Genomic DNA, 27,076 nt, shown 5'->3' on the forward strand with positions numbered 1-27,076 from the left:
ACTCAGTTTGTAGACCAGGCTGGCCTCAAATTCATAGAGATCTGCCTACCTCCAGCTCCTGAGTTCAAGGTGTGCACCACCATGCCTGGCTTTTCTTCTCTTCTCTTTTCTTTTTGGGAAGGACACTAAAAGCACTTGGTGCAAAGACAAAAAAACAGGTGCAACCTAATCAAACTGAAGGTTCATGAGAAAGGAAACAAGACAAAAAGTCACTCTACATGAAGGAAGAAAAGAGTGGCAAGTAATGTTTCATACAGGGTGAACGTCTAAAACAGTATGCATACAACCCAGTAGCAAAAAAGCCCATTTGTCTGACTTAATAAACAGCTTAATGAACCGAACAGACACTTTTCCAAAGATGGTCTCCACATGGCCAACTGGTGTGTTCAAAGCCCTCAACTCCCATCATCGGGGAAGTATAAACAAGACCAGGAGCTGTCACCTCGCACTTGTTAGGATGGCTGTCTCAAGAAAAAGCTAAGTGTTGGCCTAAGTGTTGGCAAGGACATGGAAGAGTTAGAACCCTGGTGCCTGTCAGCAGGAATGTAAATTAAAATTTTTAAAAAAGGCTCAAGAAGTTAAAAATAGTCTAGGCATGGTGGCACACATCTTTAATCACAGCACTCAGAAGCCAGAGGCAAGTAAATCTCTGTGAATTTGAGGCCAGCCTGATCAACATAGTAAGTGAGTTCCAGGACAGCCAGGATTGCACAGTGAGACCCTGTCACAAAGAAAGAGAGAGGGGGGGCTATATAAATAATAGAATAACTCATTTTAACAAAAAGATAGGCATTGTGGTGCATGACTATGATCCCAGCATTCAGAAGGTTGAGGGGGGAGAAAGGGAGGAAGGAAGAAAGGAAGGGTTTAGCCATTTGCAACAACAGAAAGGGTACTGGAGGATGATGTACTAAGTGACACAGGCAGACACAGGATACTGTGCTCCCTTGTCAAACTTACAATCAGAGAGCCTTTAATTCCAGCATTCAAGAGGCAGAGGTAGGCAGATCTCTGTGAGTTCGAGGCCTGCCTAGTCTACAGGACAAGTTCCAGGACTGTTACACAGAGAAACTCTGTCTTGTAAAACCACACACAGAGAGACAGAGAGAGGGGGGGAGGGAGGGAGGGAGGGAGGGAGGGAGAGAGAGAGAGAGAGAGAGAGAGAGAGAGAGAGAGAGAGAGAATCTCTCATACGGCTCCTCTGCTCTGGAAACCCCAGGTAATTCAGGAAAGCTGGAGCCTAGACAAGAGCTCAGGGAGCAGGTGTCAGGCAGAAGGTGGAGAGAGGCTGAAGCATCTCCAGGGCTCTCTGATTAGTGAGAACTAGGGACCCAGGAGAGATGGTCAGAAGCCACTAGAGCCTGATGCTGTCATCTCTTCCAGAGCGTAGAGGGGAGGAGGGTATTGTTGTGGGAATTCATTCTGTTCAGTCAATGGCTCTGAAGCAACAAACCTCAGGGCATGGTCTTGTCTGAGTATGTGACTAAGGGCAGAGAGGAGGGTCGTGCAAGCTCGCTTGTGGGTGAGGATTGGGCCAGGCAGTGTGAAACCACAGGTGGCTGGTCCCCTTATCCCCTGAGCAGAACCACAGGACTCTGCAACTGAATCAGTGGTAGCTTCTCATCTCTATTGTGAGTGTATTTTATTAATCTCACATGTTAATAAACCTGACTTTACCCAAGAATTCTGTCCCACATTATCTGGCTCCCAACATGGGGCTTGAACCCATGACCCTAAGATCAAGAGTCTCAAGTTTTACCAACTGAGCTAGCCAGGCTAGCTTACACTACTATAGCCAGAACTTCAGATAAGCTTTACCCATTACTCTGAGACTGGCTACAAATGTTACAGCTAGTCCTCATGAGAATTCATCATTGTTTTAGTTTTTTACAGGATCCTACAGAGATACTGTCACCCCCTAGATAGCAAGAAGCAGTTCTAAGAAAAATGATGCCCCCTCTCCCAACAGGTTTTTGACTTTTGTCAGGGTTATGGATAATGGTCATCTGTAAGGGATTGGTTATAAGTTGTTACAGGGTTGGGGGTGGAACAATAAAGTTTAGAATGAGGAATTTCTTTTGGAATAGAAAAAAGGGGGGTAGACAAGATAAAATAATAAGGTAGATTATTGTATCTACTTGTAAACTATATTAGCAACTATCAGTTTTAGATAATTTGCATTAGTGTGGCTTCTTATATGTCGATACAAATGTAAAATTATTTTTCTATTCCTGTTTAAGATAATTTGTATATTGATACAAAGTCAAAACTATATTTGTCATATTGTTCATATGCTCCTACTTCTGTTTAAAATATTTTTGTATATTGAAACAAATGTAAAGCTATCTATGTTTGTCCTACTGTATGTATGTTCTGCTTCTGTTTAGGATATCTTGTATATCAATACAAATTAAGGATATTTTTGTCATGTTGCACTATACATTTCTACCTCTGATTAAGATACTTTTCTATGTGATCACAAACTTGAGGTCATTGCCCTTATACTATACATCTATTACAGATTGTTTATTTTTATAATGTATAGCCTTAGTCTTCAAGCTATATAGGTTGATAAGAATTACAGGTTAATAGTCACCTATGCTTGTCAAACTTACAGATGTGTTAGGTTTTCTAGATAAACAGATACATATGTTGGATGGATATGCAATCTTCAAATACTTCAAAGACCTAGAGAATATGGCATTTAAAAGTTTTAATAACTTGGAATTCTGTTGACATGAGACACAGTTGCTCCTGGCAGCACCAATCTACTCCCGAGAGGATACTGGGCATCAAAGACACACCATATGAAGTTTGTCTTTTTTCTTGGCATAAATGGCCTGTTGAGCACAAAGAACTGCCCTTGCCTTGAATGCTGACAGTAAGCATGCTGTCTAATCCTGACAAGCAGGACACAAGGAAAAGCAACTGCTGAACCTTGCCAAGATAGGGTAGGACAGTCTTTCAAATTTTCCTGCTTCTGAAAATGGTCTGTCAGATATTCTAGGCCTGAAACCAAAAGTTGATGCCCCAACATTGCAGAGAAACACTGGGTAACTGTCCAGGCAGCCAGCTGTTTCTGACATTTCTTGCATTTTTGGAAGTCACTTGCTTGTACTTCCTGCTTACTTAGGTAATATCATTTTCCTTCTCAAGTCTTTGATGCGGTTGAAGACTAGACAGTTACAGTTACAATCCTCTCATATCTTAGCTAAGAGCACATCAGGTACAAGATTTAGATTCCTGTCAGGCAGTGGTGGTGCATGCCTTTAATCCCAGCACTCGGGAGGTAGAGGCAGGTGGATCTCTGTGAGCTCGAGGCCAGCCTGGTCTACAGAGCAAGATCCAGGATGGGCACCAGAACTACACAGAGAAACCCTGTCTCAAACAAACAAACAAAACTCCACAAGATTTAGATTCCTCAAGATAGGACAGTATTGGTAACTTGCCAGTTACCTTTGGCCTGACATTTAATTTGTGTTTCTTGCTTGATGTTGTTCTTACTGGCTGTAGTTCCACTTTTGTTTATTTCTTTTTCTTCTAGATAATACTTTATAATATACAAAATGTATATAGCTTTGTGTTAGGATTAGAACCCTTTCATTTAGCTAAAAAAGGAGGTGTGGGAATGAGTTCCGTTCAGCCAATGGCTTTGAGCCTCAGGGTGTGGTCTTTTCTGAATACGTGACCGATTAAGAGCAGAGGGAGAAGGGTTGTGTGCTCTCTTGGGGGTCAGGAGGCACGAGGCAGCTTGCAGTTGGTTCCCATATCCCCTGAGCAGAACGGCAGGACTCGGCAACTGAATCAGTGCTGTGAGTGTACTTTATTGATCTCACCTGTTAACAGACCTGATTCTACCCAAGAATTCTGTCCCACATTGCAGAATGGAGAAAGCACATACCCTGCCACCTAGGATGGTCTCTGGAGCAGCCTTTGAGGCAACCTAAGGAGTTGGACCCTAAGGTGGAATTGTTCCTGGGAGCTAGATGTTCTCCCTCAGGGCACAGATCTACAGTGGCCTGGCCTCACACCCACCATAACCCTCAGCTCTCAACTCCCGCCCGTGGCCAGCTCCTCACTTGCACTGTGCCAGGCACCTGGGCTGCCCCTCAGTCTGAGATGGGGCCCCTGTGTTGGGCTCCCACAGAACCTGCTATGACTTACTGAAGACCCCTCAGTCCACATGTTGAATGTCAGTCTCCCACGAGGCCAGGTGCACCCGAGGCTTCCACAAAGGCCCCTTGTTTCTGCAGCCTGAGATGTATGGGTTGAAGAGGTGACTGTCAAGCAGAAGCCTTCAGCGGAAGCCCTCGCTTGCTTGTTTGCACAAGATGGCCCTTTGCCAAGTGGAATATTTGAACTTCCTGAGACCTGAGGTTCTGGGAAGCCTTGTGAAACCCCTCTGCACAGCAGAGCACCTGCCCTGCTAACACTAAATACCACACCAGGATAGACGCCTGCTAACTTGCATGGCCAGGATCCTGGGCTTGGGATCCTGTTCTACTGTTACTAGCACTTGAAATGGACAGGTGCCTGTACCTAAGTCCCTTAGCACCCTTGATGACTCTGGGGAAGGGTCTGGCAAGAGAATGAGCCTGTTGTCCTGACTTTGTGGTGTTTGGGGTTTTCTGGGCAGCTGACTCCAGGCATGTGATCAGAGCCTCTGGAGTCGAGGCTCTCGACCTTGAGGCTTTCTACAATATTGTATTTCTCACATCCCTGAGGGCAAGCATTGTCTTCTTGCTCTAGCAACCTATGGAGTGAGAGGGGCCTGGGCCCTGTGGAAACTAACTCACGAGTGTTCCCAATGACTGAAGACATCGTAGAGCCACTGACTGGACCCTTTCTGAAAACCTGTTCCAGAGCGGCTTGGCCTGGAGGGCTTTGACCACAGCTGCCCATTCTGTCCACACTGCCCCACTTCTATGGGGACAGTGTTCCCTCACTCTCAGGAGAGAAACCCAGGCTGTCCTTTTCCCTCCTCAGCAACAACACAGGCAGGCTCAGCATGCACGACAGTTTATTGGCTTTGACTTCTCCACATAATTTTTCTTTGTTGGTCAGGGAATGAAAGATGTGGGAGATGACAGGTCCAAGTCAAAGGCACTTTGAATGTTAGAATGGGTTAAAGGTTGTCTGAAAGTGACAAGTCCATTTCAAAGGCGTACAGAGTCTGTGCCCAGGAAATCTGGCCTCATTCGGCTACCACCTTCCCGTGCAGGTACCACCGGGCCCAGGCCTTCTGCTGTCCTGCCGTCCCCAACATCTTCAGGACCTAGCTGCCACAGTGAGTGGGCTGAACACACGTGAAGTTCTGTGCATACAAAAGTCACACACACACACACACACACACACACACACACACACACACACACACACACACACACACACACACACACCACAAGTAACGGGAGAGGGTGTGCTTATAGCCTTAGGTAACAATTCCACACTGCAGTGTGACTCGCCTGGTCCGAAGACCACTGGACCGAGGACTAATGTGAATAATTGGCTCTGTGAGCCTGACCTGATGTCAAAACCCTCCAGGACAGTGTTTGCTCTTGGAGAGTCTCTGTGTAGCAGAGCGAAGGAAGAGGAAGTGTGGTCTGAACAGCTGGAGCCCAGGGACTGCTCAGATCTCTGTGGTCAGAGGGAGTTTCAATCTTCTCAGACCTCCAGCCAAGGACAGACAGTCCGCGAGAGGAAACAGGATGCTGGCTCCCAGGAGGGCTGCCCCCAAGGCCAAGGCCACGGGCTCCCCAGGCCTCCACTTCTACCGCTTCTTCTTCGTCTCCTTCTTCGGCCTCTTGCTGATGGAAGGTACGGCAGCCTTGGGCTTCTTCGGCACCTCTGCACTTCTGGGCTCGGACTGCTCGGCCTCCTGTGTGGTGATTTTTAAAAAGACAGAGTCATGTTTAGAGAAATCCACCTTGACCGAAGCATGCCACAGACACACAAAGGAACACAGCACCAGGTGGCATCGGGGCTCCTTTACCTCCCAGTTCAGCGGCCTACGGGCCCCTCAGTCCCATGTCTCATGTGTCAGCTGGGAACAGTGACAGACACCTGGGGGAGGTGAAGTCACAGGAGCACCAGCAGGGTGGTGGCTGTCAGGATACCTCATGCTAGGAAAGCATTAGTGAGGCTTGGCTGTGGGGAGGCTGCTATGGCTGACACTCCTGGGGATCGCTCTCTTCCCCCTAGTCATCCACAGAACTTGGGCTTGGGGTGGGGCAAGCAGCTGCCAGGTGGGCTATCACTACCCCGTGTTCTGCAGAGTCTGGCAGGGGTGCCCCAGGGAGGGCAGAGGCAGCCTCGGGCCAGAACCCCAGAGTCTCAGCAACTGGGACAGTTCCATTCTGTCTGTTTCATACCCTGTGATGCGTCCCCTTGTAAGATTTGGCTGAAACAAAGGTTTTGCTGCTGAAAAGAAAAAAATAGGTTCAAAGTCACAGATCTAGGTCTGGCTCTCACTGTGCAGATAAAGAAAGTGAGCCCCAGGAAGGGGCAGGCCTGCCCCAGGCTACTGCGCTTGTACCAGAGAAGAATCAGGAATGCTCCTATCTGGTGTTCTTGTATCTCCTTTGGTGATAACAAGCCTGTGTGGTAGCCCAAAGGACCCCAGAAGCAGGTTAGCTCAGGGAATGACAGCCACGGCCTGGGCTCTGTCTGCAAGCTGTACTTAGTAGGCAGTGTTTATTCTCAAAAATCCAGGCGGGGGAGGGGGGAGTGCAGTGTGTGGCATGGTGGCTCAGCAGGCGAAGGAACAGCATCTGGGTTTCATCTCCAGGTCCCACACAGCTCAAAGAGAGAACTGACTCTTAAAACTGTGTTGTCCTCTGACCTCCAAAAATATACTGTGGCATGTATTGCCCCCCCCCCCCCCACAAAACAAACGAACAAACAAGTAAATGTGATAAAAACAATCCATGCCAGGCTGGTGAGCTGGCTCCATGAGGAAAAGCACTTGACAGTTCAAGTTCAAGGCCCTCCATGAAAGTGAAAGGAATTAACTCTGCAATTGTCCTCTTGACTTCCACACACACACTTGGCACCTGTGCACCTGCACACACACACACACACACACACACACACACACACACACACACACACACATCATGCACAAAAACACACAACTGGATGACTTCCCATGAAATCTGGACTCCCAGCTTCTCTTGGCTACTTTATACACGCAGTGAAGGTAGCTCCGTGTCCCCTCGTGGTGGCACTGGTTCAAGAGCACTGTCCTTGTATTCACAGACCACACCCCAAGGTGCCTGCCAGCACACCCCAGGGTACAAGGTCTCACTGTGCAGCCCTGGCTGGTCTGGAATTCAATATGGGGAAAGTTGCTGTTTGTGTGTTTTACTCCGTTGGTCTATTTTTTTTTAACTTTATGAGATTTATTAATTTTATTATGTGTTTTGTGTATATGTATGTCTATACACACATGTGTGCTTGGTGCCCCAGAGGTCAGAAAAGATGGTTGGATCTCCTGGAACTGGAGCTACAGATGGCTAGAGCCGCCATGTGAGCGCTGGGAATGGAACCCAGGTCCTCTGAAGAGAAGCAAATACTCTTAACTGCTGAGATATCGCTCCAGCCTCCAGCCTCCTTGATCTTAAGTTAAAACAGAAAAATTAAAAAGCAGACTAAGGCTACATCCTTGCTCTGGAGGACAAAGAGGAGTCTCTTGAACGAAACAGGTGCAGTAAAGAAACCAAAACCGCCGTTACGTGTGTGTAAAAGGGAAGGTGTATTCCAAACCGCCAAGGCCAGAAAACTGCTGCTACCTCAGGGATTTCTTTGGACCAGACATCTACTTGTTGCAGAGGTGCTTAGCATGTATTCGTGTGTGCCAATTGTAAGGAACACTGTGCTCCCCATGGGGTGCTGCAGAAGGGTCAGTACACCCCAGTCATTTGCTCACAGGGCCTTATGAGGATGAGGCAGTCACTGGGGCCTCATTTCCTGGCAAGAAGGCCAAGGCTCTGACCCTGGGAACTTGCAGGCAAGGTACAGGGAAGCACGGGGCAGTCCCAGTGTGACAGGGTCCTCAGGTCCTACAGGGTAGTTTCCATCCAGGCTGACAGGAGTCACTCAACAAGTGAGTGACCTCATTTTTCTTCAGATGTGTGTGACTAGGAAAAGCCAGGGAGGAGCAGACTATACCCGACAGCCTCACCTTTAAGACTGGGGGCACCGCACCATCTGAAGTGACTGAGGGAAAAAAGAAGCCTCCATTGCCTGGTGCTTCCGGGCCTGTGGATACAATTCCTCCATCAACAATGAAGTGGCGAGAGAACAGCTCAGCAGGCCAGAAAACTGCTGCTACCATCAGGCCCAGGCCTGGAATCTGTGCAGTGACAAGGGAGAGGCACTGTGCCCACACTCTGCACTGTGCAGCTCCATGTGGCTGTGTGCCTGTAAATCGGGACAGAGTCACTCAACGCTCTCATTCTTCCCTTGCAAACAGTCCAGGGGAAGAAAGGCACCAAGCTCTGCTCGGACACTGCCTGGGAACTGTCTCTTCTGACCTCCAGGAGCTTTCCTCTTTTTATGGCTCAGCTAGATTAGGGCTGGACAGAACTGGGACCAGGGTCAGCCTCACACTGGAGCTCTGTGTTGCTGAGGCCCTAGGCATGGAGACGAGCAAGGCAGTGGCCTGAGAAGAGGACAAGACACCAGATGAAATGGGGGGCGGGGGAAGCTGTCCACACGGGCTCAACTGTGCCAAAGAGACACAGCCTCTAAGATGCTTGGCGGGCAAGTAGAACTGTGTCTAGGAAAATCGCTCTGGGAGGGGTGGCTGGGGACAGCTGAGCTAGGAAAGCTGAGTTCAGATCCCCGGTAACCATGTAAAAAGTGGGGTGTGGCAGCACACAGCTGGCATCTTAGCATTAGCGCGCGCGCGCACACACACACACACACACACACACACACACACACACACACACACCAGCCCCAGAAGCTCATTCTAGAAACACTTTCGCAGGACTTTACAGGTCCTTCCCATCGGTTAGTCTGTGGCTGCTGTGTGTTCCGCCATCTCTCCCACGAGCTGGCACACACTTGCAGCCTGGTGCTTGTTGGAGCAGGATGATGCCCTCACCCTGCTCACCACACAGCACTCTAAGAAACAGGTCATTAAGTAAAGCACACCTACCCCGCAAGGCAACTACAAGCTCCTCCCAAGCTGCAACCACACGGCAGCAGAACCAGAGCTGGCTGTTAGTCTGTCCCTGGATGCCAGGACTGGGCACGTGCTTGTTCAAGTTAACTATACAGTTATGGTGACCCTGATGGGCATGGAAACTCAAGGCCCTCTACAGAACTCTGCACAGGGCTCTGGCTCTCCAGGCCATTCTCCCAGAGCTCAGGGAAGGGGTTTTCAGGTCTCCAAACACCACAGGCTTCAGGTTGGAAGGGTCATCTCTGTGGGCAGCACATTAAATGCCACCACACTCGCTATCTATTCTGGTAAGATGCCCAGGAGAGCACGTGGTCAAGGAGAGCAGCCAGGAGATTTATAAAGTGAACAGAGCAGAGAAATGGCTCTGAACTGTAAATCCTGGACGACGGGATGCTGATAACAACTATCCTCCCCCACACAGGGTCTGCGAAGGAAGCCGGTACCCTGGGAAAGGCAGGGTCTGGAGACAGATGGCTCCAGAGGCTCTCAGCGTCCAAGTCTGCTATGCCTTGCTATCCTCTGTGGGGAAGCTATCTGCTGAGTCTTCACTAATACAGCAGACCTGGCAGACACAGGAGCCAGCAGAGATGCCTACCCTGTAGGTGCTGGCAGCTAGCTGGCTGCTGAGATGACCACTCAGGCAACATCTAAACCACGAACTCATGGGGAGCTACCAGATGCACTCTTACTACCTGCTCAAGCGTCACCCAGCAATGCAAATACCCACTCACTAGGGCTAACTGGATCTGCATTCTGCGCAGAAGCTGATCCAAAAGGCCTGGGAGGCAAGCTCAGGCCAGATGAGGCAGAGGAGCAGCCACCCACACTTCCCCATTACTCCTTCTTTTCTCCTGCCTTTTCTTTCTTTTTTCTTCTTCCTTCCTTTCTTTCTTTTGTTGGTTTTTCTTTTTTCTTTTCTTTCTTTCTTTCTTTTTTTTCTTCAAGACAGGGTTTCTTTGTGTAGCTTTGTACCTTTCCTGGATCTTGCTCTGTAGTCCAGGCTGGCCTTGAACTCACAAAGATCTGCCTGCCTCTGCCTCCCAAATGCTGGGATTAAAGGTGTGCATCACCACCGCCCGGCTGTTTGTTTTTCAAGACAGGGTTTCTCTGTGTAACAGCTCTGGCTGTCCTGGAACTTGCTATGTAGCCCAGGCTTGCCTTGAACTCACAGAGATCCACCTGCCTCTGCCTCCTGAGTGCTGGAATTAAAGGTATGCATCACCACCATCCAGCTTTCTTTTCTTTCCTTTCCCTTAAGACAGGGTCTCATTATGGAGCCTTGGGTGGTCTGGAATTTGCCATGTAGGTCAGCCTAGCCTCGAACTCACAGTATCCACCTCCTCTTCCTTGAGGGTGCAGGGATTGAAGGTGTGCACAAGCATGCCTGGCTTACTACCCTTTGTTGCTGCCTTTCACCTAGGAAAACCTACACAGACCTCCCCAGAAACACACCCAATGATGATGCCCAAAGTCAGCTCAGCCGGAACCTCTTTGAAGAGGGCTGCCTGGACTCGGCAGAGCTGACTGCAAGAGCTGCAAGCTGAGCCTGCTTGCCTCTAGTTTCGGAGGCAGTAGATTTCACGTAAGCTCCCCAGGCTCCATTTTTTGTAGGAATAGACCTCCCCTCCTCGCACTTTGCAGCTCCCACCCACGGACCACTGCTGTCCCAGTGAGCCAGCCATACAGTTCCTTCTAGAGGCCTTTGAACTAGACCAAGCAGGAAGGCAGCCTCCTTGGGATGCTGCAGCCGAAGGAGAGAAACTGTCATCTCACCACAGGGTCAGGGGGCAGAGGAGGCAGAGGGCACCTTAGGAGTCCTGGGTTCCCAGCCAAGCAGCAACTACATCTCAGCTCTCTATAGTACATAGAAACTTCAAGCAGCGTAGGTAGCCGGGGTCAAGTTCAGGCCTTTCTGGAATCCTTGTTTCCCTGCAGAGCCCAGCAACTCCTTCTTAGGTTTCAAGTGAGTATGTTAAGTCAAAGCAAGTTCAAGGCCAGTCAGGGCTACAGGAGTAGACCCAGTTTCGAGACCGTGACTCCCACACACACATAGAACTAGAAGAGATCATCTGCCTCTGCTCCCTGAGTGCTGTGACTAAAGGCGTGTGCCGCTGTGTACAGCCTAAATCTTACTAACGTTATTTACTATGGGTGTGTGCATGTGTGGGTGTGCTGTGGCGGTCAGGGGACAACTTTACGGAGTCAGTTCTCTTCTGCCACTGTGTAGGTTCTGGAACTGAAGAAGTCATCAGGCTTGGGGCCTTTATCCACTGAACCATGTCACCAGTCCCGCCCCAGGATCCTTTTTACCATTCCCTCCATACAACCAAACTTGGCCTGAGAGACAAGTGTATTTGCTGTCTTGTCTAAGGACCTGCTATCTCACAGTTTAGAGTCCAGCCTACAAGAAAATACTTGGGTTGTGTGGCCTTGGCCTTAGGGGTAAATAAATGTTTTCTCAGGTCTCAGCTTAATGAGGTGTCAATGAGAAAGCCTTCCATCTGGCTTAGAATTCAAGAGACTTGGCTTATGTTGGCCAATGGGCTCTTGTTCTCCTCTGAAAAGGAAGGGGGTGGGGTGGGAAGCATTTATGCGTTCTTTTTTTTCTTCTCTGATTAGCCCCCAAAGAGCTTTCAAATAATCTGCTAAGTACTGAAGCAATGAAGTCATAAACCAATTGCAAGAAACCAGCTGACTGGAACAAGAGGAAAGACATTCTTTTGCTTTTCAAAGGCTTTCCCATCATTCTGAAGCCAAAAATATTATCTCCTGACCCCAAAAGCTACTAATAAACCTTGTTTCTATATGCCAACCAAGAGGACAGTTTTGCCCTAAGCAAACCAGCAAAGAGCAGCATTGTTCTCTGGGTCTCCTTATTCTGCCCCTCTGCTGCCTCCTCCGTTGCATCCTCTGCAACCAAGCAAGCCCTTCCCTGCTGCCCTCAGGCCATAAGGAGGCTCCACAAGCTGTCCCTACTTTCCCAGGCTCCCTTCCTCCCTAAGATCCCCCTTGTCCTCCAGTTAAAGCCCCTTCTCCCCTCGGGGCCGTTAGGAGTGGAGGGAGGAGGTTGTCTCATGGCAATATACAGAAGAAAGTTGTAGCAGCGTCCTCAATCGCAGGGGCCATGTGCTGGCCTAAGGCAGTAAGTGGGTTCACAGCACTTTATCATCATCATTATCATCATCACCACCACTACCATCATCACCACCATCATCATCACCATCATCATCACCACCACCACTACCATCATCACCACCATCATCACCACTATCATCGCCATCATCATCACCACCACCACCATCATCATCACCACCACCACCATCACCATCATCATCACCATCATCATCACCACCACCACCATCACCATCATCATCACCATCATCATCACCATCACCATCATCACCACCATCACCACCACCACCACCATCATCATCAATACTGAACCAATGAAAAGGTTTTGGTTGGTTTTGTTTTAAATTTTATTTAAGATGTATTTTTTTTTCTTAATATTTTCATTGATTATTTGGGAATTTCACATAATATACCCGGATCACTCTTACTTCCCAAGTTCACCCCAACTCCTGTGGCCTCCCCCTCCACGCCAAAAAAAGAAACTGAGGTTAAGAGCACTGACTGCTCTTCCAGAGGTCCTGAGTTCAATTCCCAGCACCCACATGGTGGCTCACAACCATCTGTAATGAGATCTAGAGCCCTCTTCTGTGTACATAATAAATAAATCTAAAAAAAAAAAAAAAAAAAAAAAAAAAAAAAAAAAAGAAAAGAAAAAAGAAATTGAAAAAAAAAAAGTCCAGTTTGCGTTGTCGATATAGTTCCTGGAGCAGGGTTAAATTTCTGGTGGCCAGCTTCTCCCCCCCAAAGACGAGTCCTTCCCCTGCCCCACCAGTAGCTAGCTACTGTCGAGAGCTGCACTTCAGCAGCCCCACCACAATCTCTAAGAGTTCTCCTCAGTGGCTTCCTGTCTAGGTTGTTACTCTTTTAGGGGTTGTCGCAGAAACCCTCCATGTCTCTCTCTCTCAACTGAGAGTCTGCAGTCATGGATGCCACTGCAGAAGCAAGCTTCCTTGTCCTTTATACGTAGCAGAAGCACAGATCATGGACTTCCACATGGTATCGGGTGACATCATGGACCATAGATATCTACCTGGCCCCCAGTGTCAGCATGTGCCATGGACCTCAGCATGGTCCACGGACATCAACATGACTTCAGGTGGCAGCCCAGACCACGGACATCTGCGTGGCCTTTGCTGGTAACAGGCTACGGATATCAACACAGCCTCCAGCAGTAGCAAGTCCGTGGCCCCTGGTGGCATCAGGGACCACAGACATCTCTATTACCTTCAGTGGCAACACTGGCCATGAACACAACAGGATCACAGACTCAGATATGGCCCCTGGTGGCAGCAGGGACCACAGACATCTATCAACATGGCCTCCAGCGGTAGCTCAGGCCTCAGACATCAACATGGTTCAGCCTCTCCCCTGAGTATGCTTTATTCCGCCATCTTCCCACCCCCATCAAAAATTCATTCATTGTAGTAGCATTGGAAACTGCAGCGCGCACACACACACACACACACACACACACACACACACACACACACACACGCCCACATAGCCCTATAGGCAAATACTCATTGCCATGAGTCACTGGACTGGTTCAAGGCCTCTGGTCTCTGAAGCATCACAAATACTTGAGCATTCTCGAGACTTCTTCAATCACAGTCATGCTTTAGGTTTTCCTTTTTGGTGGTCATGACGTGCTCCCAGATCTAGTTCTGCGGCACCAGCTCCTCCTCGAGGTCTTGCAGCTTGTAGATGGAGAAGGAGTTGGGGTTGACTGAAGCACTGATCTGGGCCTGGATAGCTGCAGAGTTGGTCAGGTCACCAGGCTCTTCAGGTGCATCTATTTTATTTTATCTTACTTTTTTTACTTTTTTTTTTTTTTTTTTAAAGTTTTTCGAGATAGGGTTTCTTTGTGTAGCCTTGGCTATTCTAGAACTAGCTTTGTAGACCTGGCCTTGAACTCATGGACATCTGCCTTTGCCTCCCAAGTACTGGAATTCATGATGTGCACCACCACAGATGTATTTATTTTATTTCATGTGTATGAGTGATTTGTCTCTTTGCCTGTATATATACCATGTGCATGCCTGGTACCTACAGAGATGGAACATCAGGCCAGAAGAGGTTTTGGGATCCCCTGGAACTGGAGTTATAGATGACTGTGAACCTCCACATGAGTGCTGGGAACCAAACCCAGGTCCTCTGTAAGAGCAACAAATGCTTGTAACAGTTAAGTCATCTCTCCAACCTGAGTCTTTTGTTGTTTAAGATTTATTTTGTTTATATTTATGTGCATGTGTGTTTACGTGGGTGCCTGCGGAGGCCAGAAGAGGGTGTTGGATCCTCTGGAGCCGGAGTTACAAGTGTTGTGAGCTGCCAGTGTGGGTGCTGGGAAGCAAGCTCAGGTGCTCTGTCAGAGCAGGAGGTGCTCTTGACGGAACCAGCTCTCCAGGCCCCTGGCAAGCTGTATTCATTTGTTCTTAAAGGTGAAAAGGGCAAATACAGTGGTACACCCTTTTAATCCCAGCACTTGGGAGACAGAGGTGAACAGACCTCTGTGAGTTTGAGGACAGTCTGGTCTGCACAGAGAGTTCCAGTCCAGCTAAAACTGGGGCCAAAGGGATGCTCAGGAGGTAAAAGGACTTTCACCAAACCTGTTGACCTGAGTTTGATCCCTGGAACCCAAAGGGAAGAAAGAACTGACCCATGCAAGTTGTCCTCTGATTCCACACATATACACATGCATTCACAAAGATTGCTAAAACAGTCCTGCATGGCAGCCCTTGGGAAACTGAGGCAGAAAGGTTGGGGGCCAGCCTGGGCTACAATGTGAGATCTTGTTTCAGTAAAACAAAGCTAATACAGTAAACTTCAGGTAGGAAGGTTTCCCTGTGTTCCCTCCCTCTAAACTACAAAGAACTAAAAAAAAAAAAAAAAAAAAAAAAAAAAAAAAAAAAAAAAAAAATCAAAAATTGCTGCAATGTATTTATATTTTAAAAGATGGAGGTAAATTAAGTCTTCCTGCTTGTTGGGGAGTTAAGAGGCATGTACTTAAAAAAATTTTTTTGCCTGTTTTTTAGGAAGCATGTATTAAAAATTTTAAATTACATCTATTGATTTACTATGGGGGAAGGGCACAGTGAACATGTGTGAAGGTCAGAATTTTCATTTGATTTGGGGGAGACTTACTTCTGAGCCCTTAGTCAGCTCCTTGCCTCAAAGGTCCTTAACCTGCTGTGGCCCTTCCCTACAAGCCTCGGGACTGAGGAGGCTCACTTCTGTTAAGAACAATGAGCAGGACATGGCTTCCCCTCCTGGCTCTCCAAGTAAACAATGGCCATCACCTCCCTCCCTGGAGACTCAGCAGCTCCCACAGCAGCAACTGGAGACAGTCAAAGCTTGTTACTATTACACCCAGCAGCACGCCCTGTCTGAGGACTGGGGCCAGGGGCCGTTTTTAAAGCATGATGTGACTATGGGTGGGAAGTCCAATGGTGGCATCCACAAACCACCAGAATACCAGACAGACAAAACCACCGGAGGCCACGAGCCTGCCTGTGCTGGAGCACTCAACGCTCTGCCCTGTGTCTTGTCTGTGTGTGTGTGCATGAGCCTGTGCTCATGATGTGTGTGGTGTGTGGTACACGCATCCAGGTGTACGTACAGAGACTAAAGGAAGACATCAAACCTGGGGCTTGCTATTTTTCAACAAGCCCTAGTACTCTGGCTGTCTCACCCACCCCAGTACTGGGGTCACATGCACTTAGCCATGTGGATGCTGAGGACCCAAACTTAGGTCCTCATGCTGCACAGCCAGCCCTTTATCCACTGAGCAATGTCCATATCGCCTGCTTCAGACAGTCTATGCAGCTCAGAATGGCCCTGAATTGACTGTGTAGCTGCCTTAGGTTTCTATTGCTGTGAAGAGACACCATGACCACAGCAACTCTTTTTTTTTTGGTTTTTGAGACAGGGTTTCTCTGTGTAGTTTTGGTGCCTGTCCTGGATCTCACTCTGTAGCCCGGACTAGCCTCGAACTCATAGAGATCTGCCTGCCTCTGCCTCCTGAGGGCTGGGATTAAAGGTGTGTGCCACTGCCACCTGGCCATAGCAACTCTATAAGGAAAACATTTAATTGAGGTGGTAGCTCACAGTTCAGAGGTTCAGTCCATTATCATCATGACAGGGAGCATGTTGGGGAGCACAGCAGCATGCAGCAGATGGGGTGCTGGAGCTGAGAGTGCTACATCTTGTAGGCAACAGGAAGTTGACTGAGACACTGGGTGGTATCCTGAGCATAGGAAACCTCAAAGCCCACCCCCACAGTGACACACTTCCCCAACAAGGCCACACCTGTTCCAACAAAGCCACACCTCCCAATAGAGCCACTGCCTATGAGATTATGGGGCCGATTACATTCAAACTACCACAGTAGCCTAAGCTAGCCCCAAACTCACAAGTGCTGGACTACAGGTGTATGCCGCAGGGCCTCTTAGCCCTTTCCTCATCTCCCTTCAGGATCTTGTTGGGGAGATTTCATCCTCTCACATGGCTTCAATGTCATCTTCCACATGCCCTAATGTCAACTGTTTGCCCACAGCCTTCTTCTCCTGCAGACACGCAAACTCACTTGCTGACTTAGGACAGACAGACCTCACCCAGATGCCTTAAAGGCACTTAAAAAAAAAAAAAAAAAAAAATATATATATATATATATATATATATATATATATATATATATATATAAATTTATTTTTATTTTATATGCATTGGCATTTGCCTGTATGTATGACTGTGTGAGAGTATCAGAAGCCCTGGAACTGGACTTACAGACAGATGTGAGCTGCCATGTGGGTGCTGGGAATTGAACCCTGGGTACTCTGGAAGAACAGTCAGTGCTCTTAACTGCTCAGTCATCTCCCCAACCCCTTAAAGGCATTGTTTTAAAACTTAAAGCCTGGCATGCTCCCTCCCCTGGCCCCATGTCACTGCACCAGTGCCCATCACCCTCTCCACGACATCAGCAGGAGCTTCAGAACACAGCAAGCCCCAAGATGTGCAGTCTCCAGAATGTACAGTGTGTTGTTAAAAAAAGTCTGGTGTAGTGGCACACACCTTTAATGCCAGCACTTAGGAAACAGAGACAAGTGGGTCTCTGTGAGTGTGAGGCCAGCCTGGTCTACATACACTGAGTTCCAGCCAGGGCTGCATAGTGAGACTTTGGTGGGGGGAGGGATCCAGGAAGAAAAATAAAAAGAAGGTGCAAAACCATGTTTACGACTATGTGCTCAGAGGAAGGACTATAATTACATATACATTTCCACACACAAGCAGTTGTCTGGTTTTAAAAAACAACAATGAATCAAAATGATAAAGATGAATCATAGTAATAAAATCGGCCTCCTATGGGAAGAAGAGAGGACTGGCAGGGCATAATGAGATTAAAGGAAACTTCTTCTATGAATGCACCTCATTATAGAGTTTGGAAATGTTACACAGAAATGTTTCATAGGATTTCAAAAACAAATTAAACTAAAAAGAAAAGTTCCTAGAAATTAAAAACAAGTTGCAGCAAATGTGCCCAATGTCTTCTAGAGTGGAGTGACACACAGAGAGCAGGCTGACAGTACTGTGCCCTGCATCTCCCTAATGAACACAACCTGAGCCCCCCCCATCTCCCTAATGAACACAACCTGAGCCCCCCCCCCCATCTCCCTCAGGAACACAATCTGAGGCCCCCTGCATCTCCCTCAGGAACACAACCTGAGCCCCCCCCCCCCCCCCCCCCCCCGCATCTCCCTCAGGAACACAACCTGAGGCCAGAACAAACCCTCACATTTGCGCCTGAGTCCCAGGTTAGTATGAGAATCAGACACTGTAGATATGCAGCATAAAGTAACCTAAAACACAATGGCGTCCTTCCAGAAGCTGCTGGCACTGGGCACTGGCACCTCTAACAACTCCCCTCACTCCCACAGCTCCCAAGAGTGCACTTTGCCCAACCAGTCAAGCAATCTAGCTTATGCTGGACACCTGCTTTTCCAGAAGTGTGGAACTTGGGTATACAGTAGTAAGCCAGTGATCATGTGACCAGTTATGTGACCCCAATAAAAAGCCTTGTGGGCCGGGGCTATAGCTCATGGGTAGAATGCTTGCTTCTCAGTACGTGATACCCTAGATCCAATGCCAATACTGTCACAGAAACAGAAAACTGTTAGCTTTCAGTGGCTGTGTTTACAGACTGTGTATGCTGCTCATCTGGGAGAGTGCTTGCCTAGCATGCAGGAGGCCCTGGGTTTAGTCCCAACACCCCATAAACCAGGTGTGGCAGTGCATATCTGAAATCGCATTACTGGGGATCCAGAGGCAGAAAGATCAGGAATGTAAGGCCAACCTCTGCTACTTGAGACTGTCTTAAACAAAAACATCCCAAGCCCACCACGCGCGCGCACGTGCGCTGCACAGTCTCTAGAGTTCCGGCTGGACAATGCTTCATGACCTACCGACTCCTTGCTCCTGGAGTTGGACACATGAGCGGCTCCAGTGGGGGTGTTTCTGGACTCGGCTCAGTTTCCCTTCCTCCAGCTTTATCCCGTGCCTTTTCTACATCCTGTCACTGTGGTTACCACAGCTGTGAGGCCTCCTAGTTAATCACTGACCCTAAGTTGGCCTTGGTGACCTCCAACATAGCAGGACAGAACAAATTCGTCATTTTGTTAATCTTTCTAGGGAATAAGACTGCCAGTATAAACCAAAGATACATGCTTAAAACTGGCAAGAAGGTTCAGTGGGTAAAGGCACTTGCAGCCAAGCTTGACAACCTAAGTTCAATCCCAGGGACCCTCATGGTGGAAGGAAAAACCCAACTCCTGAAGGCTGTTTGTTCTCTGACCTCTATACACACATTGGCACATGTACACACACACACACACACACACACACACACACACACACACACACACACACACTAAATAAATGAAAAAAAAAAAGTCTTAAGATACAATTGCAGCCAGGCGGTGGTGGCGCACGCCTTTAATCCCAGCACTTGGGGGGCAGAGCCAGGCGGATCTCTGTGAGTTCGAGGCCAGCCTGGGCTATAGAGTGAGTTCCAGGAAAGGCAGAAAGCTACACGGAGAAACTCTGTCTTGAAAAACAAAAACAAAAAACAAACAAACAAAAAAATACAATTATAACCTCACAAGTAAAAACACCAGCGTCTTCAGTTTGAATTCTAAACACCAGTGTGAATTCCAGTTCTTTCCACTGAGATAGGCCTACAGTTTACTAGAGTCTAGACCGCCCTCCAGTTCACAGCATCCACTTGCGTTAGCTCCAGATGCTGTAAGTATAGGTGTGAGCCATGATACCTGGTGCAAGTGCTTTCCTGGAAACCAGTGTGGCCGGGTGCGCTGGCACACAGTGGGCACACATCCCAGTGCACACAGGGCTGAGGTGGAGAAGAGTGGGTTCAAGGACAGACTGGACTTCAAAGCAAGACCCTGTCTCAAGTAACAAAACAAAGAGACAAAAACCAGGATGGTGGGAAGGCTCATGGCATAAAGGTTACCTGCTACCAAGACTGCCAAATGGACTTCTATCCCTGGAACCAACTCCCAAATGCTGTCCTTTGACCTCCACACAAGCCCCCCCCCCCCACACACACACACTCCCAATGAACAAATATATAAATAAATGTAATTTAGAAATTAAAACAGGGGGCTGGAGAGATGGCTCAGTAGCTAAGAGTGTTTGTTGCTACTGTAGAGGACCTGGGTTCAATTCCCAGGACAGTCCATTGTGAGCTGCCAGGGGATCCAACAGGCATGCACATGTTCATATACACACATGCAGGAAAAATATTCATACATATAAAGTAAAACCAAAAAATTAAAAAAAAAAAAAACTAGTCAAAACATCAAATAGAGGGCTGGCGTCCTAGTTAGAATTTTTATTGCTGTGAAGAGACACCATGACCACGGCAACTCTTACAAAGAAAACTTTTAATTGTCGGGGGTGGGGCTCGCTTACAGTTCAGAGGTTCAGTCCATTATCATCATGGTGGGGAACATGGTGGCATGCAGGCAGATGTGCTGCTGGAGGAAGAGCTGAGAGAGTCCTATAGCTTGCAGGCAACAGGAAGTCAACAGTGTGACTACACTGAGGGGCGCTTGAGCAAGAGAGACCTCAAAGCCCTCCCCCACAGAGACAACTCCTCCAACAAGACCACACCTCCGAACAGTGCCACTCCCTTTGGGGGACATTTTCTTTCAAACCACCACAGCAATGAGATAGCTCAGTGGTTAAGAGTACTCAGTGTTCTTCCAAGAGACCCTGGGTTCAATTCCCAGCATCCACAAACTCCCTGAACTGTAGCTGGCAATATAGAGGGGAATAATGAATCTCAGCAGTGACCAGCAGTGGATGCTGCAGCCATTTAGGACAAAGAGTTCAGGCTCAGGGAAGACCATCTGAACTTATGATGATCTCCTAATGCACAGGAGCCAGACACCATGATCCTGCTGACACCAACCACAACTGTAAAAACAGCGAGTCCAAAGCACCAGTTACGACAGGTACACCAAATAACACAATGGATGGCCTTAGGTGCCTATATGGAACTTCCTGTGGGGAACAGTGGCCACATAGAGAAGCAATCAGCCAAACCCTGGAATGTGTAGGCCACAGAAGATACAAACCTGCTTTCTCCAACAAAGCAATGTCAGAAGAAAATGGGGGTGTTGAACGAGAGTGGGTAGAAGAAGGGTGTTGCAGAATAAAGACATTCATAGTGTAAGAGTCAAACCCAAAGCCAAGGAGATCACGGCACCTCTGGGCCCCGCCCACACCTCTGGCTGCACCTCCCCAGTCCCGTCTGTTCCTCTGTTCCAGCCACCCCACCATCTCTGAGGTCCTGGACCAGCTCAGGGCTTCGGTGCTCCGGCTCCCTGCAGCACTTCCCCTGCCCTGGAACGGCACCCTCTCACCCTTCCCACGCCTCCTAGTAGCAGCCTGCTCACTCTGTCTCAGCAGCAGGGACAGCCCAGGGTATGACTGGGTCCCTTCTCCTAGATACTCACTCATAGTCTACCTTGTGCTTCTCATGAAAGCAAAAACAATTGTTTTTAAAATTTTTTTTTTTTTTTTTGAGACAGGGTTTCTCTGTGTATCCCTGGCTGTCCTGGAATTCACTCTGTAGACCAGGCTGGCCTTGAACTCACAGAGATCCGCCTGCTTCTGCCTTCTGAGAGCTGAAATTAAATGTGTGCACTACCACCGCCAGGCTCATGAAAGCAAACGTATTGCTTTTCTTTCCCAACTTTGGGAGACAGGATCTTACTATACAGCCCAGGCTGGCCTTGAATTCACAACCCTCTTGCCTTGCTCTCTTAAATGCTGGGGCTACAGGCATGCATCAGTAAGAACTGCTTTATTTCTGTATCCCTCCCAAAGACAAGAAGCTCTTTGAAGTCAGAGGTCACGTTTTTTAACAGTCTGACATGCAGCAGGAGCTAATAGAAGTCTTAACAGAAGCCAAGGATGATGGCTCACACCTGTAATCTCAGGAGGCTGAGGCAGAGAAGCTGCCTCAAGCCTAAGGCCAGCTAGACTCTGTCTCAAAATAATATAAAAAGAAGCCGAACAGAAACCTACCATTCAGGACTCACAGAAATACTGAGTTTGGGGCCAGCCCTAGGTTATACAGTAAGACCCTGCCTCAAAAAAATAAATCAGTATAAAAAAGACCTGAACGCTGGGCAGAGGTGGCATACACCTTTAATCCCAGCACTCAGGAGGCAGAACCAGGCAGATCTCTGTGGTGGCATTGTGTTTCCCAAAATATTGTGCATGCTAATAAACTTATCTGGGGTCAGAGAACAGAACAGCCACAATATTAAACATAGAGGATAGGCAGTGGTAGCACACACCTTAAATCCTAGCATTCCAGAGGCAGAGATTTACCCAAATCTCTGTGTGTTCAAGGATACAGCCAAGCATGGTGACTCACACCTTTAATCCCAGGGAATGATGGCACAAAGCAGAAAGATATATGGAGACCAGAAACTAGCAGCATTTGGCTGGTTAAACTTTTAGGCTTTGAGCAGCACAGTTCAGCGGAGATTCATTTGGATGAGGACTCAGAAGCTTGCAGTCTGAGGAAATAAGACCAGCTGAGGAACTGGCGAGGTGAGGAAGCTGTGGCTTGTTCTGTTTCTCTGATCTTCCAGCATTCACCCAATAACTGGCCTCAGGTTTGATTTTATTAATAAGACTTTTTAAGATTCATGCTACAGATCTCTGTGAGTTCGAGGCCAGCCTGGTCTACAAAGCGAGATCTAGGACACGCACCAAAACTATACAGAGAAACACTGTCTCATAACCGCGCCCCCCCCAAAAAAAGACCTGAACAACTGAAGGGCTGATCACCTGGTCCCATCCATCAGGTAGGAATCCAGGGACCATGCTACCTTGATAAGGACCAGCACAGTCCCTGCTGCTCTTGGTTGTGGTGATAACTGCTGGGACAAGAACCTAGCCTGCCATTCAGAAAGCTGAGATCCCAGGGGAGGACTCACCGCCTCATGGGACTTGGGAATAGGCACGATGATGGCCAAGACACAGATGAGCTGGAAGATGGCTCCCAGGAAGAGCCCATACCGCAGTAGGTTCTCCAGGAAGGTGGGCTCTGGCACCTCAGGAGGCGAGAAGTCCAGGTCGGAGGCCATGGCCCAAGTCACCACTGCCAGGAGCCTCTTGAGAGTCGCCTTCTCCGAAATGAGATTCTAAATGAAAAGAATGAAGGACAGTGCCTTAGTTAGGGTTTCTATTGCTATGAAGAGACACCATGACCACGGCAACTCTTATAGAGGAAAACATTCAACTGGGGTGTGGCTCACAGTTGAGAGGTTTAGTCCATTATTATCATGGTGGGAAGCAAGGCAGCACACAGGCAGACGTGGTGCTGGAGAGGGAGCTGAGAGTTCTACATCTAGACTCATAGGCAACAGGAAGTGGTCTGAGACACTGGGCAGTATCTTGAGCATATATGAGACCCCAAAGCCCGGCTCCACAGTGACACACTTCTTCCAACAAGCCCACACCTACTCCAACAAGGCCACACCTCCTGATAGTGCCACTCCCACTGGGGGCCATTTTCTTTCAAACTGCCACAGCCAGGTTCTTTTTCTTTTTTCTCCCCCCCCCCCCCCCCCCCCCCCCGAGACAGTTTTTCTGTGTAACAGCTCTGGCTGTCCTGGATCTCACTCTGTAGACCAGCCTGGCCCCAAACTCACAGAGATCCACCTGCCTCTGCCTCCAAAGTGCTGGGATTGAAGGTGTGCTCCATCACCCAGCCTGGTTGCTGTTAGGTTGAGAGAGGATCTGCCTGTGGAACACAGTCTGCTCACACTCAAGGAAACCTCCTGCCTCAGTCTCCCACGTGCTGGCACGCAGAGGTGTGCACCACCATGCCCAGCTCTAAACTACAAGTGTGAACGGAGAGGCAAAGAGGACACATGAAAGCCTAGCCCACACAAGAAAGCTGGAGGATAGGCAGCAGGTGGCAGGCCAGTCAGGCCTTAGCCCACCTCACCTCTCACCAGCCCTAACCTATTCTTTTCTCCACCCCTCCCCCTTCTCTCTCTCTGTGTCTCTCTCTCCTTGGTTTTTTAAGACAGGATTTCTCTATATAACAGCTCTAGCTGTCCTGGAACTTGCTCTGTACACCAGGCTGGCCTCAAACTCAGAGACTTTCCTGTCTCTGTGAGTGCTGGCACTAAAGGTATGCACCACCGCGCCTGGCCCCCTTCCCATTCTTAATACCTTGGTAAAGCTGGAAGAACTGTCTGTGGCTCTCCAAGAGCACTGAGTCTTTCGAACCCTGAGCCCTCCAAGAAGCTTGCACCTGCCCAGAACAGCCTTTCCACAATGGCTGTTATCGAAAGCCCTACTCTACGGCCACGCCTGAGTGCAAGGGTCACCCTCCCCATCATGCCTCCCGCGCTTCCTCATCATGGCCCCTCCAGGTGGCTTCCTTCTGCCGCCCCAGCAGTGAAGAGACAAATGTACTGTGGCGTCAGGTGCACCTGAGGGATAGACAGCCTTCGTGCTTTCAGAGAGATCTGTGCCATGCCATGCACTCTCCAGCTAACTCTGAGCTACCCAATATGGTGCTAGTGGGCCACAAGTGCCCCCCAAATGCAGCTGGTCTGAATTGAAGTGAATGTTAAATTAAATCAGACCTAACTTCAAGACTTACTATGAAAGAATGTAAAATACCTCATTAGTAATGTTTTATGTTGATTATATGTTGGAAAGGCATATTGTTAAATTATTAAAACTAAGTTAATTTGAAAAAAAGTTGAAGAACTTATTTTATGAAGTCAAAACTTACTAGAAAGCTAAGTCAGTCGAAACAGAGAGCTGTTGACACGAGAACAGACATCCAGACAATGCAATAGCGAGCTCCAAATAAACACATAGAGGAGTGGCTGGCTTGTAAGCAAATGGTGCTAGGAAATCGAGCATCCACACACAAAAACAAACAGGAGAGGCTGGGCAGTCCCCTTTACCCCACACACAGATTAGTTCAAACTGACCCGAGATCTAAGTATGAGTCCAAACTAGAAAACTGTTAAACGTCGTAAGGGAAATCTCTACAATACTGGATTTGGCAATGGTTTCTCAGATGTGACATCAAAGGCACAAATAACAAAAGAAAGAAGTCAATTAGACTCCACATAAAATCAAAACCTTTTGTTTAGAGGACATTTCTCAGAGAGTGGAGGAAGACACTTGTGACCCACTCACGCGGTAAAGGTCTAGCATTTGGACAGACAAAGAACGTCCACAAGGCGACAATAAAACAGAGCCCTAAAGCGAGTCCGGGAGAGAGGGCTCAGCTGGCTGGGGCACCTGCCACCAAGCCTGACAATCTGAATTTGAAGAGAACAGACTCCCAAAAGTTGTCTTTTGACCACCACATATGTACTGTAGCAAGTGTGCCTCTGTCCCCTAAAGCTAAGTGAGAAAGTAAATAAAAGGGGAGCTCGGGAAGCAGTCAGTTCAAGTCTGTAATCCGGTACTCAGCTGGAAGATGAGTTCTAGGCCAGCCTATGCTACAAAAACAGCAAGTTCAAAGCCAGCATGAGCTGCATAATGAGATTCAGGCTCAAAAACAGGAGAGTGGGGTTGGTGAGGCTCAGCAGGTAGACACCTGAGGCCAAACCTGAAGGCCTGAGCTTGATCTAGGATCAACATGGTGGAAGCCCAGAATCAGCTCTCACAAGTTCTCTCTCTCTCTCTCTCTCTCTCTCTCTCTCTCTCTCTCTCTGTGTGTCTGTCTCTCTCTCTCTCTCTCTGTCTCTCTCTGTCTCTCTCTGTCTCTCTGTCTCTCTCTCTCTCTCACACACACACACACACACACACACACACACACACACACACACACACACGGTGGGTGGGGTGGAATTCTAAACTGTAAAAAGAGTATATAAACACCAAGCATCAGTAAATGTGGAACCTGGAAGCTGTGTACACTGGTGTCCTAGTTACTGTTCCATTGCCGTGCAGAGACACCACGACCAAGGTGATTCTTCTCAAAGAAAGCATTTGGTTGGGGACTTGCTTACATTTTCAGAAGGTTAGTCCATGACCACCATGTCAGCAAGCAGACAGGCGTGGCACTGGAGCAGTGGCTGAGAGCTTTACACCCTGATCACAATCCACAGGCAGCAGACAGAGAGAGTGTACCTAGTGTAGGCCTATGAAACCTCAAAGCCCATCTCACAGTGACACACCTCCTCCAAGGCCACACCTCCAAATCCTTCTCAAACAGTTGGGGACCATGCTTTCTCTCTCTCTCTCTCTCTCTCTCTCTCTCTCTCTCTCTCTCACACACACACACACACACACACACACACACACACGCACACACACACGAGGTCATTCTCATTCACATTGCCACAGCTGCTGATGGGAGCATAAAGCTGGCACAGTAGCTGTGGCAACCAGTTTTGTGTAGGTTTTAGAGTTTTTGTCTAAGAAGGTAAAGAAGTTCCAGAAGTAGTGGTAATGGTGGCCAACGACACTGAACTTATTCTCAGAAATGGCAAATGTTGAGCTCCATTAAAAGGCACACATCTATAAATCCAGAACTTTGGAGGTGGATGCAGGAGAATCACAAGTTCACAGTCAGCCTGGGCTACATGAGACCATCTCCAAAAAGGCTAACTTTATGGTATATTTTAATACAAAACAAAATTTCATCTGTTTTTCTTTCCTTTTTCTGTTTATTTACTTATTTACTTCATTTTACTTTTTTGGACTCAGGTTCTTATGCAGCCCAGGCAGGCCTTGCTGATCTCGCAGCCTTCAACCCCTGAGTACTGAGTTTACAGGTCTATGCCATCATGCCTGGCTTACTTGCTTTGTATGCTTTAAATGTAACTAGCTGAACATACGTTATATGGGTCTGTAGACTAGCCCCGCCCACCACAGCCTATGCAGACTAGCCCTGCCACCGCAGGCCATCCACATGACCTTCTTCCATCTTGGCCCTGCTGTTCCTCTACTTTAAATGATTTTTCCAACATGGAAAACAACTGAAGGATTATAAAATGGCCCACTATGTAAAAACGGAGTGGGTCTTACACAAATGATTATTGTTTCCCCTTCAACCTGGTCACTCTGGAGGGCCATGTGCTTGGCCAGCAAAACAGCCAATTCTCGCATCAGTTCAGCTGACTCTAGAAGCCTTTCCAGGCCTGGGCAACCCCCTCAACTCACTGTCCCCACCCCCATCCT

General features: G+C 48.2%; 1 protein-coding gene across 1 annotated transcript in view; it reads right to left on the reverse strand.

Annotated features, from left to right (window-relative positions):
• Positions 1 to 5,003: 5,003 nt before the first annotated feature.
• Manbal (mannosidase beta like) overlaps positions 5,004 to 27,076 on the reverse strand; it is a 30,306-nt gene continuing 8,233 nt past the window's right edge. Inside the window, exons 2-3 of the mRNA XM_036183115.1 lie at positions 22,849 to 23,055; positions 5,004 to 5,878 (exon numbers count right to left, since the gene is read on the reverse strand). Coding sequence (XP_036039008.1) covers positions 5,771 to 5,878; positions 22,849 to 23,055 — 315 coding nt within the window. The 3' untranslated portion in view covers positions 5,004 to 5,770. The remainder of the gene's footprint in view (positions 5,879 to 22,848; positions 23,056 to 27,076) is intronic.

Source organism: Onychomys torridus, chromosome 4 (genome assembly GCF_903995425.1).
Source record: "Onychomys torridus chromosome 4, mOncTor1.1, whole genome shotgun sequence".
NCBI classification, from domain to species: Eukaryota; Metazoa; Chordata; class Mammalia; order Rodentia; family Cricetidae; genus Onychomys; species Onychomys torridus.